Consider the following 12,677-nt stretch of genomic DNA (forward strand, 5'->3'; position numbering starts at 1 on the left):
CATGCAGGACTTGTCAGTTTGCTCATCTACAACAAGTATCTTAAAGACAGTATGACAGACCAACTGTCTACTCTGTGTGATCTTCTTTGCCTGCCTAAAAAGCCACGACAGTGTTTCCTCCGCTTCTGGGAAGACTTTGCAAACCCCTTGGTTGATAAAAATAGGTAAATGATTAGTGGTTTAAGTTCAAACAAAAACCATCATAATGATAATAATAATAATAATAAAAGTATTTGACAGACCCATAATGTCATCAGCCATATTGGCACTGATGTATTTCAATTAAAAGGTAATTTTTTTTTTGTCCTTATTTCTTAATAACTTAATTTTGTTTTGTGATAGTAGTTGTTATGTTTTAGATCTTACATTTTAATATGAACTGAGAAAATCTATCTTTTTACAGTACTGACTTAAAAACAGCTAAAGACATCTTGCGAGCTTTGAAAGTCGGCTATGTGTTGACCATTAAAAGACATTAGGTAATTGAAATAAATATTTTCTCATTAGCAGTGATTTATTATTTTGCAATGTCAGTATCTTTGAAAGCAACAAAACTGAGCTTTGCCCCAAAAACCATGTAAAATATGGTACTGGCCATGTTTATCAAAATTATGTATATCCTGTAAAACACTGCAAGTGATGGCAGCAATGTGCCATTTCAGGACTTACCCAAAACAGCATCTTTAAAAAGCGTAGGAAGAAGAGGAGATATTTTCTTGTCTGTTGTTTTAGCACTTCTGTGTAGAGGTAGAACTTAAAAAAAAAAAAAAAAAAAAGTTCAAAACCATAGCGGACAATACTGTGATAGCGTTGACCCTAAAAAAAAAATGGCAAAAAGTATTTTTTCTTAAGTTTGCTTTCAGTTAGACTCTAAAAACCTAAATCTTAATACAGTTGACCATATGATATCTCTCAACAACATAGTACTGGCTAGAAACAAAACCTGCACTATCTATGCATTATATTATATAATTCTTAAAAAAACAACTAAACAAATTCTTTAAATATTGAATAGTTATTTTTTTCAGGAAAGAGCATTTCCACTGTAAATACCATTTAAAGAAACTCAATGTAACTTATTTTAAATTATTACCTCTTGATTGTGTTGTGATGTTGTGACCTGTGAATTTCCCTCAACCTGTATGTGATTTTCCCATCGACACATTGACCTGCCTTATCTAACCACTGATTTATCTATTGGCATAGTATTGCAGAGTCTGTTGAGATGCTATGCCACAAAGCCAGACAACACCAGATTGAGAAGTGGGTATTGGTCATTCCTCTGATTCACCTGCTGAGAGAAGAAAGCAAGCCATTTGAGCCAGTTCCACCTGTCTTGAATTCACAGTTTCAGTCCTGGACAGATTTGACAGAAAGCAGAGGAAAACACAGGGACAGGTATTTAAAGGTTTTTCTCCTGTAAACAACATGTTGGAAATTTTGTTAAGTGTGCCTGGTCACATAATAAGCTCTGACTTTAAATTAGGAATCTGATCGGGATCATGAAAAAACATGCATACCTGGTGGACATTGATCGTCTTGTTGTGCACTCTTGGATGTCGCTCTTTCATGTGGACAATCTAAAGAGCTTCATGTCCAGTGTACAAGTGGAACTCCTAGACATTCTTCGTTATTTGCAATTCATCATCAAATCTGAAATAACTCAGTCCATCTACAGGGTATGTATCCTTCAGAAATCAAGCAAATTGATGGACTCACATTTGTCAGGTGGCCAGAGACTGTGTTAAAAAATGCCAAACAGGTGAAAAAAAAAATGGCCCAAAAAAACCCAATCCTAATACCATCCTAAATTGCACAATCACTGTTTACCTATTCTGTTTTTGAAAATGAAATGTCCACTGTTATTTTGATAACAGGATTTAGAAGATCTGGCAATTGATCTCATCAAAAAAGAAAGCCATCGCAGTAAAAGGTAAAAACATAAAATAAAAATAAAAAGAACCTCTACCTGCCATTGTAATACTGTATCTCTGTCCATAAATTTCAGTGTCATTGCTTTTACAGCAAACTTTATGCATACAGAGAAATAATCCAATTATTATCTTCTCAGTTTTGATGACAAATATGGAGAGTGTTGTCTGAAGACTGCAGTAATGCTTCATGGTTCTGTGTGCCGTTGCATAAAAGATCCAGGCTGCTATACTGTTCCTCTTCACCTCCTTGATCTGGTCTGTCTGATTGCAAAGGCATATGGTCATAATGATTCCCAGGTGAGACTTGCCTGTCAGTCTATGCAAGAGGTTACACTTATATCTCTCTTACAAGCTATAGACAAGTCTTGAAATGCACAGATTAATTTACAGCAACAGCTGTGTTGTTTTATTTGGCCTTGTATAAATAATTCAGCTCAGCTGGATCATTAAATATTGTGAGTGAGTTTCTTGTTTTTCCTCTTCTAAAAATGTGACTGATTTTGGAATATACTTTAAATCTATACTAGTGTTCCATTTGTGTAAAAAGTCTTATTTTTGATTATTCTCTTAGGGTTGGTAAAGAGAAAAGCTGAACATTCAGACTATAGCTACATTTTAATGCTTAAATGCAAGAAGGGCAATTTTACTTTAAACAAATTGGCTATGTTAGGTCATTTCTTTTAATAAAGATGTCCATTCTACTGTACAACTGCTATTACAGGAAAGAGAGAGAATTCATGAAGAGTCAATCGGTGAGATATTAGAAACAACAAGGGAATGGCGGAGAAATACTTTCAGAAGCAAACTGTTCAATGAATGGAGTCACACGCAGTTTTCCGTACCCAGTGAAATGAAGGTAGGCTAAAGTGAAATATTTTCTCTGTTGTGGTTTGAAATTAAAAATTTTGTTTTTCGCAAATGCAGAAACCATTTGATATTGAATGCAGAACTTCAATTACAATTTGTAAAAATGAATGCCAGCCAAATGTTTCAAAATATTTGCAACGAGGTAAAAAAAAAAGACTGGAAAAGTTGTATAATCCTAAAAAAAAACAACACCTGATGCAACATCTCACAATTAGGTTAACTTGTAACAGATGGCAACGTGACCGGGTATAAGAAGAGCATCCCAGAGAGGCATAGTCTCTCAACAGTGAAGGTGGGGAGAGGTTCACCACTCTGAAAAAGTGTGGCATATTCAGAAAGCTACCTCAGAGGAGTTTTAAAGCTCAGTTCCGGGTGGCTCATTCTTCAGCCTCAGAGGTTCCTGTTTGGTTAGAATACTTCACGTCCTCCTCTTGTCATGTTAGACTGATTGCAGACTGGATGCTAGACCATCTTGTGGTACAAATTGGTATTACAAGACGGGCTGGGCTGAGGCTTGTTGATTAGCATGCTAACATCAGTGGATGTCTCTGTAACACAATACATTTCGACATGGTGTCAACACTGCTATTTCTTCACATTTAGTGAATGATTTTAGTAAATGCTTTAATATTTTAAACTAATTACCTTAGATATTGCCCCTTTTAATCTGTGATGCAGCTAATCTATTAAATGAAATGCCTCTCCTGTAGGTATGGAGTAAGTTACTGTCAGTATCCTTCAGTCATGACGAACACACTTCATACTGGAGAGACACATTTATGAAGGATTTTGAAGGAAAACTGAAACAGGTGAGACTGGATTTATGTTTGTGTTTTTATGTTTTACATGTGCACTTAAGAAACAGAACTGAAGACTTGTGCTTTTGTGCTAGGAACGCCTAATGGATCAAATTGGACTATACATTAAAATGAGTGAAGAGCTGAGCAACACAAGTCCAATGTTACACAGCGCAATGGAGAAATGTGCATTGGAGGCAGTTGCAGGTATTTGCCAGGTATGAATTGAAGAAATGATGAGCATTTTCTAAATGCTTTGTAATGATGTTATCGTAAGTGCCCAAAGATGCTTTTGTTTTACTCATAAGCAATTGTTATTCCCCCTCTAAAGCAGTGACAAATTTTGTAAAACCATTGAAAGTTTTATCATTCCGCAACAAATTATAATACATATTATACATAATATACAACCCTGTTTCTGAAAACCCTGGGATGCTGTGTAAAATGTAAATTAAAACAGAATGCAATGATTTGTAAATCACATAAACCCATATTTAATTGCAAATAGACCAAAGACAACATATCAAATGTTGAAATGGAGAAATGTTATGGATTTATGTCAAATACATGCTCTTTGAATTTGATGGCAACAACACGTCTCAAAAAAGTTCAGAGTTGCACATTATTGCATTTAGTTGTTATTGACATTTTACACAGCTTCCCAACTTTTTTGGAAACAGGGTTGTATACATATATAAATTTCTGCTTACCTTAATTTCATGGGTGCAGAAAACTCAATTCAGTAAGCAATTTGATTCTAATACTATTTATATTTCCTGATGGCAGTGTTCCATGGATTACCTAATTATTTTACATGACTTTTTCTGTTTTTTTGTGTTTAGGATGAATCTGGCAGAGCTGTTGAGGATTTAATGCACAGACATGATATCACAAGGTTTGGAAAGCTGATATCTGTCGTTATGCTGAAGTCGTGGCCCACAGATGCTAATGGAGATTACGTTGAAGGTGAAGCCTTGACATTTCAACACCTTGTGAACTGGCCCATGGCCAAAACTCTCTTCCAAATAACAGGTAAATTAACATACTGTTTGTTATTACAAGAATAACAGTGAACCTACTCTTTATTAATGTTGAGAGTGAGATCACTCTCTAACATAAAGTGTGTGTATGTACTTAATAAATCTGTCATACTCATGTTGTAGGAACAAAAATCTGTTTAGATAGTCACATTGTGGGGACCTAATGAACAAAAAGGAAGTCCCCATAACATAAATGACACAATTTTAGGATGAAGACTTTGTTGAAGGTTTGGGTAAAGGGTAGGTTTAGGCGAGTAGTAATTGTGGTTAGGGTTAGTCTCCCCTGGAAATTAATATAGATCAATGTAATGCCATCTGAAGTAATGGAAACCCGACTGTGTATGAGAGAGAGCAATAAAATAACAATAACAAAGAAAGTGTAAGGATGGGATATTTTGGGCTCACCTGAAGTTGATATATATAACTATTTTCACATATTAAATTTATTTTTTGCGATTAACTTTTTTTTATTCATTTTTATCTCTAAAACTAACCGTAACATTTTTTGTTTTATTTTTGTCTTAGCAAGAGGAGGACTGATTGGCCAATTGTCAGATGAAGCACAACTCAGGATGACATCGGCAAAGACAGCCTTCAAATCTGTGTCAAAGAAGTTCCTCAGTGGAGAAATCCAAATTAAAACTTTAAACCAGATTCTACAGAGAGAACGTGAATTTGTTGATTTGCTGAAGATAGGTGAATATCTATTGCTTATTCTGTTTTACCTAAGTTTCCTTTTCAGCTTCCTTTTGTCTTTTTTCCCTTTTTTTTTATTTCTTATTATTGCAGATTGTATATGTTTACTTTTCCACTGCCTGTACTGGCTCTACTCAGCTCTACTTGCTTTGGTATTAGTCAGTTTTCTGGATTTCGTTTTCCACTGCAAAGAGTACCCGCTCCAAGCAATGTTGTTTCTATGGCGACAGTGCGTGAAACTACTGTGACATGTTCAGCATGAGACACTCTGCAAAATAGAAAATGTCTGCAACTCCTAAATTGACCACGGCGCTGTTTGCCAGTAAATGAGTAGTGCAGTGATTTAAAAAGAAATTGCGGTCACTATAGTAGCTTGGCTAATTAATCATAGAGGGTTTTGCCAGTTATCTAGTGTCATGCATGCAGTGATTATGACAATCTCTGACCTGTCAGTGATCTACAGTGTTTTCACGTCACCTTTTAGTGTTCGCTCAGTTCGCTTGCAACCTCGATGGAGGTGATACCAAATATAGTACCAGGTACCAGATAATATCCACAACGTTTGCCCAATTGAAAACCAAAACAAGCGAGTGGAGTCAAGCCGAGTTGGCAATGGCAGTAAAAAAGGGGTTCAAGTGTGGTTAACCCAAATTACAATAAGCATATTTTTATTGAGTTGTATTTAGTAATATAGTTACTTGTAGTTTTTATTGCACTCAGTAAGCTTTTGAGACCTTCAATTTTAAGATCATTGCTGTAATTGAATTTGTCATTTTTAAAGTGTCAAAAAAATCTTAAATGTAAAAACTGTAAAGTCCAGAAAACAGTCACTCTGAATATTCCACAAATCTCTCTTTCCTCAGCCAGTTTTCAGTAGAGACTACTTGTGTTCTGACAAATATAACAAGAACAAAAAAAAAACTTCTGCAACAAAATGTAATGTAGTGTAATGAAGGTCCTTTGCTTTTATCATCACAAACAAATGAACAATATGTCAATATTTTTTTAAATGAAAAAAAAAGATTCAAGAACAGTATTTACAATTAATTCAAATTTGTGTAGGAGGACTCAAAAATATAAAAGATAATGCTTTACAATTGTAATGGATGCTATTCCTTGAGGTTCACTGTATTTCTGATTCTACATTTGTATTCATCGAAGTGTTTATGTTTCTTTAGATGGTATTTGTGATGATGGTCGTTGTAAAGATGACAGAAACATGACAACATTACTGGGACGAAGAAAAGCAGAAGCAGAAGCTGTCCACACTGAGAAAGAGCTTGTCAGGAATCTTCTACAAATCTGCCAGGATCTTCCAGAACATGTCAAAGGTAAGGAGTGCTGGCACACTGAGGAAAATGTATGTTTATGGTTCAATGTTTTTTTCTAAACCTATTTTTCGGAGGGAAAAAATATTGAGGCAATCACTGTATTTATTGAATTTGCTCGTTAAGACTTAGGCCACTTGTATATAAATTAACATCCTGTTCTACTGACTGTTGGGAGGTGTTTGTATTTTTTATTTAGCATTTTATTTCTTTGATATTTTTTTAGGCGTATTTCGCTGATGAAGTGAAATACACTAATGATGTGTGGACCAAAGAATACCAATAGCTTAACCAGTAAAGCTAGAATGTTCATTGCAAGGTCTTGACCTGAGTAGCATCTTCTGTAATTCTCATTTGGAAGAGAAAGAAGACTAACGGGACAAGTCCTATTGAGCTGGTTCTGGTTCTGGTTCAGGTGCTGGTGTGCCCCCCAGTAGTTTTTTTTTGGTGGGGCTGACATCAATAGCTGACAGCACATAACAATTGATGATTTCTTTAAGTTTGTAAACTCTAAAATGGAATCCTGCAGGTTCCCAGTTTCAAGTCTTTGGTTCCTCTTTAAGGGCTGAGTTCAATAGAAGTTCAGCTGTCGTACAAGGTTTTAATAACAAGTTGCTACTCTTTAACCTTTGAAATGGGAGATTTAAATCCCAATATTTTTGAATTAGGACTGCAAAGATGCCTAAACTATATATCCACATTTTTATTGTAACATCTTTTTATTCCACAGTTGACTTCGAGGGGTTGGACAAAAAAGTTAATCAGAACTTTGAGGTAATGAATTTGAATGAGTTTATGACAGTTCACAAACTTGATGGAGAGACCTCTCTTTCGACTGGGAAAGTCACTTATTTCAACCTTTGTGATATAACTCGTCAAATGGCTACAGAGCTGCATGCCATTAAAGACAGCTATATCTTCAAAATGTGCTGGAAGAGCCAAGTAAAAGAGCTGTCAAGAGACCCACTTGAAAAAGATGACACTGAACGCATTGCTGGTAATGAAGAAATCTACACTCTTGACTTGGTCTACAGCAAAATTTTTCAGAGCTGCCACAACAAGTACAAAGTGGTTTATGAAAGTCTAAAGACTGGAGAAATGTTACTGGAGGAAATAAACAGCATCTTTGAGATCTATAAAGGAAGGTACGAAGACTTGCAGAAAGATTTAAACATCATGTGCAGAATAAACCCATCTGATGACAGAACATGGATTCAAGAAAGGATTTACCAGATTCAACAGTTTCAGGATCTTAATCAAGCAATGGAATCTTCCAAAATCATCATGGATATCAGGAACACAATCTGTCCAGAAGGAAACTTTGTAGCACTGGAGAAATTGCTGCAAATGGTACGTTTCCCAACTATTTAATGCTATCTAGGAATATTGGAGATATTTTTCAAAAAAACACCGGTTTACCTGTAAGACATCATCTGCAGACATACTTTTGCATCTTTTCATAGATATAAAACAATATGTAGCTGTGTTCAGCTCTGGAAAATACATGTGTATTCAAGATGGACATGATATGCTTTGGTGTCAATGAGTAATTAGTTTTCACTATACACATTTGTCGTTGAGTATAGTTTGGTCTTATACTCTGGTGATACACTGCAATAATCTGAAAAATAGACTAAAATGTGAAATAAATTTGAAATGATTAACCAACAATCATCCACCGGCCTAGATGCTCTTTTAATCAGTCTCGAGTCAGAACATTCATAACGTAAATGTATATTTTTCAGAATGAAGCCAGCTTCAAGACAAACAGCCTGAAATGCATAGATGACACCTTAATACATGCCAAACATGTTTTGGATGACATTACGGATGATCGCATGGAATGTCTACAGGTACTCAGTCAGAGTAAAGAGTTTGTCCAGTGGGTTAAAAAAGAACTTGAAGGTACAGTAGATGCCATCATTTGTTACCACAACTTAAACACAACATTTTGTAATAGCTAAAAGAAACTTGTAATTGCAGATATCAATGAGCTGAAAGTTTTTGTTGACCTCGCATCCATCTATGCTGGGGAAAATGACCTGGATGTGGATCGAGTGGCCTGCTTTCATGATGCTGTCCTTGGTTACTCGTCAATGCTGTATGGGCTGAAGCAGGACTCTGATTTTAAGGAGTTCAAAGATTCATTGTCAAAATTGTGGAGGGCACTTGAAAACGACAGAAATATACCAAAGAATCTGGTGAGATTCCACCTCTCATACCATCCAATAACTAGCATTGCTTCATGCACAACTATGGAAAGTTTGGTAGATCAAGGTTAAAACAGGGAGTAGTGGTGATATTGAAGTACTGGTCAGTGGAATGTGTCCCCAGTATGAGATGTTTTGACAGTGATGAGGTGAAATATCACAGCAGCCTGTACCTCAGAATATTTCTCGGCACTTGATTGTACATTTATTTTCCATCCATTTGTGAAAATAGCAAAACCCAGTTATTTTTTTGTTTTGATGTCTCATTTTAGCGGGATATGGCACGTCATCTGGAATGGTTAAAGACCGTGAGGGAAAGCCATGGATCTGTTGAATTTTCCTCTCTGTCCCTGGCTACATCTATCAATGATAGAGGGATGTATACCATCAAAGCCCAAAACCAGCAAAGGGTATGCTAAACATATTACAAGAAAATAATGTTTAAATTTGAAAGAATACTGCAAAAGTTAACTCGTTTAAATTCACTTTACTTGTGTTGTGTATGTGCTATTAGTTTTTGTGTCTAAGGACTTAAACACGAATGTAAATATAATTTTATTGTTTCCCTTTATAGCTCACTTTAGAGACTTCCCTGATGCTGCAAATTCAGGACGGCCATGACAAAAACATGACTTGTACCTATGAGGATCTGACAGAGTTACAAAATAAGCTTATGCTCATGTCTGGAAGAGGACAACAAAATACAAGTGAAGTGGAACACTTCACAGAGGTGTTGTATATTGATAATAAGATAATTATAGTTTAAGGGCCCTATTTTCGTCCGCCTCAGTGCAGAGCACCCAGGCGCTACTGGTGAACCTGCGACAACAGCACAAGTTGGCATGGAAAACGTTTTTCGTATTGGTATTTGGTGAATACAGGTGCAGGATGCAGCTCTGGCGCACCGCAGCATAATGGTGATGTAGGAGGAATAGATCATTAAAAGGTGTGTCACAGCTGACTTCAACCATAGCCACTCAAATCAGCCCCTCTCATTCCCTTTAAGACTGCTGGGATGCAGCGGAATTTTAGTTTCTTATGAATGAATAAGGAGCACACTGGCAACGCCATCCAAAGTTTACGCTGGAGGAAACTGAAATACTTGTCTGAAGGTACAGGCTGTAATCAGCAAATTTATGGTACTATGAGTCAGCCTCCATGGGCTGATCATGGTTTTGGGAAGAGGTGACATGGGAAGTATTGTGACATGCACGGAGCAGGAAGAGGGTATAATCCTGATGAATAAATTGCAAATAATCATCAGTTCCTGTAGTTACACACGTTTTTGTGAGCACTAGTACAGCAATTTCTCCAATGACATGAGCCAAGGGTGCACATCAAATTTTGTGCCAAACGGAGATCCTTAAAATGCTTCAGGAAGCCTGAAGCAATAAAGCAAGTCTTCCCCCAGACAGGTCAGACTGTCAAATGTCAAAGTTATACTGTGCATTACATTCAGTGCAAATGGCCTGAACTGTTTGCCTTGGCTTTAAAGAATGCAAAAGACTATTTAGGATGATTAAAGGTGATCTAAAATATGGATTTTGTTTATCATGGAACAAAAGTTTATTTTGAGGTGATAAAAAATTACTTTTAAAATGTAATGTAAATATTATTTCAACTGTAAGTCAAAGTGTTGTGGATGGTACGTGTTTCTTTAAGTGGGATTGAAGTTAAAAATCTTCATATTTGGTGTTATGTAACCTAAAGAACAGTTTCTTTAAATACACACTTATTGCTGAATCACAGTATTCTCTGCAGTGCTAAACCAGATCAGTAGATGAAAAGGCTTTTGAATTGTTATTTCTTTATGTGTAATTTAATTGCAATTCATTTGTAGTTAGCCCGAGTGCCTTCTATATTTTATGGCTGAGTTTATGGCACGTCATGACAGCTGCTGCGTCATGACGTGCGCCAACTGCCTGATTCACATCCAAGTCAATAGACAAGTTTTTTTTCATACGATTAACTAAATCAGAATGTTGCATTGAAAGAATTGTTTTCATTATTTATATAAGTTAATTTAATATGTAGAATTGTCACCAAACCTGTCTTTTGGATTTTGGATAGGTTGTTCATGAGCGCTCTGCCCACTGAAGCTAGGAAAATAGCCCTCCATCAGTTGTACCACAGACTTAGACCTGGTCTGAGCTGGTGGAGGGTGCAGGCACAAGTTCACCTCAAAATTGAGACCAAAATTTGCACTGCATCAACACATCACCAATGATAAACCCCCTGCTGCACGATTTCCACCCATTCCTGCGTAGTCAGGTTCGCCTTGGTCTGCAAAAATGGCAAATTAGCGTCAATGTGGAAAAAAGCGCCTCAAAATACCACTGTGCCTAGACCTGCACTCTGTCTGTGCTGTGCCGGGAACGAGAAAAGGGCCCTAAGTCTGCTTTCCTGTAAATTAATGTAATGTTTAGAAGAATTAATATGTTGTTGTTTTTTTACATTGTCTGTAATCTCACCTTCTTCATATTCAGGTGTTTGATTGCATCAGAAGACTTGCCACAGCATTCGTAGACCTTCATGCTGCAGGGAACCCACTCTTCAAGTGTTGGGAAGCAAAAATTTATTGCAAAGCTGAGAGTGACCCATGCATCATTATGGAAATCAACTTCTGCAATACCCTGCATTGCATCCAAGTATGTGGAAGTCTAGTTGAACAACTTACATCACTGTCGAAGAAGATGGAGTTCTTTCTTGATCACTGGCGAAAATTCATGGACAAACAGAGATCTGATCATTACTATTTAAACTACTTCACAGCAGAACAAATATTCTACCTTTGCAGTATTGTGACTCCAACAAATATACATTTTGAAATAGAGGACAAAGCATTGATAATGCTCTCTTTCATCAAACCAAACTGCACAACGTCAGATGTCTGGAGTGCATTGAAAATGTTTCACAACCAATATGAGCCTATCAAAAGGGATAATGAAGACAGTGATATGTCTTCAGCCAGTGTTAGCCATTTCATACCTGATGACCCAACAGACGAGGCAAACCAAACTATTGGTTTTAAAGAACTGGAAGAGTTGTGGAATGGCTACATGAAGAATGAGGGAATATGTTTCCATGACCTTTTGGACATAAGTAGTTTGGGAGGTCTGTTACAGCGTATGACTCTCACAGATAACCAAAATCTAAATGGATGTGATGAACCAGTTCTCTCAGAGACAAAAGACAAAACACTCAGAAGAAGTCTCCCAAAAGGTCTTTACTCAAAACAACCTAATCTCATCATCTGCCCACACAATGAGGTCCTGGCTTCAAGTATCTGCTTGTACATGACCAGTGAATATGAGCCGCTACCGAGTTATGATGAGGTTCTCTTGTGTAACCCTTCAACATCTTATGAGCAAGTAGAGCTTTTCCTGAGGAGATGTCTCACACCAGGTGACGTTGGCCAGAAGATTTACACAATGCTTTGGGCAGACCAACTTACCTATGATGTTAGCTGTGCAATGGAGACGTGTTTTCAGAAACTGCACTCACTTTTCAAAAATGATTACAGGCTAGTGATCTTTTGCAGCTCTGACAAGGAGCACACTTACATTCCTACTGCATTCAGTCAGTTCAAAAGAGACTTTGTGCCACAAGAGTCATTGGAAAGGATTCAGAAGTACTTGTCCAGGCATTACATTGTTTCCTCCGATCACAAGAATGCAGTGTTCAAAGGTGCCCATTCTGTCGGCATTGTTGCTTCCCAGCGTGCGGGAGTAGGTGAGTCCTACATGTACAGTAGCTTTTCTTGACAAAGTTACTCTCTGTGCAAGTTTTATGTATGGGAATTGTG

General features: G+C 36.9%; 1 protein-coding gene across 1 annotated transcript in view; it reads left to right on the top strand.

Moving 5' to 3' along the window:
- LOC138623011 (E3 ubiquitin-protein ligase rnf213-alpha-like) overlaps positions 1-12,677 on the top strand; it is a gene marked incomplete at its 5' end in the record, with an annotated part of 39,878 nt that continues 27,201 nt past the window's right edge. The window contains 17 exon segments of the mRNA XM_069702225.1: positions 1-164; positions 1,207-1,398; positions 1,487-1,679; positions 1,878-1,933; positions 2,072-2,231; positions 2,656-2,790; positions 3,512-3,610; positions 3,694-3,816; positions 4,441-4,645; positions 5,164-5,334; positions 6,513-6,665; positions 7,393-8,012; positions 8,408-8,567; positions 8,646-8,863; positions 9,145-9,282; positions 9,447-9,602; positions 11,359-12,604. Coding sequence (XP_069558326.1) covers positions 1-164; positions 1,207-1,398; positions 1,487-1,679; positions 1,878-1,933; positions 2,072-2,231; positions 2,656-2,790; positions 3,512-3,610; positions 3,694-3,816; positions 4,441-4,645; positions 5,164-5,334; positions 6,513-6,665; positions 7,393-8,012; positions 8,408-8,567; positions 8,646-8,863; positions 9,145-9,282; positions 9,447-9,602; positions 11,359-12,604 — 4,189 coding nt within the window.

This window comes from Brachyistius frenatus, unplaced genomic scaffold, assembly GCF_029030835.1.
Source record: "Brachyistius frenatus isolate BFR_SWC_R1_liver_20210118 unplaced genomic scaffold, ASM2903083v1 Contig_41, whole genome shotgun sequence".
NCBI lineage: Eukaryota > Metazoa > Chordata > Actinopteri > Embiotocidae > Brachyistius > Brachyistius frenatus.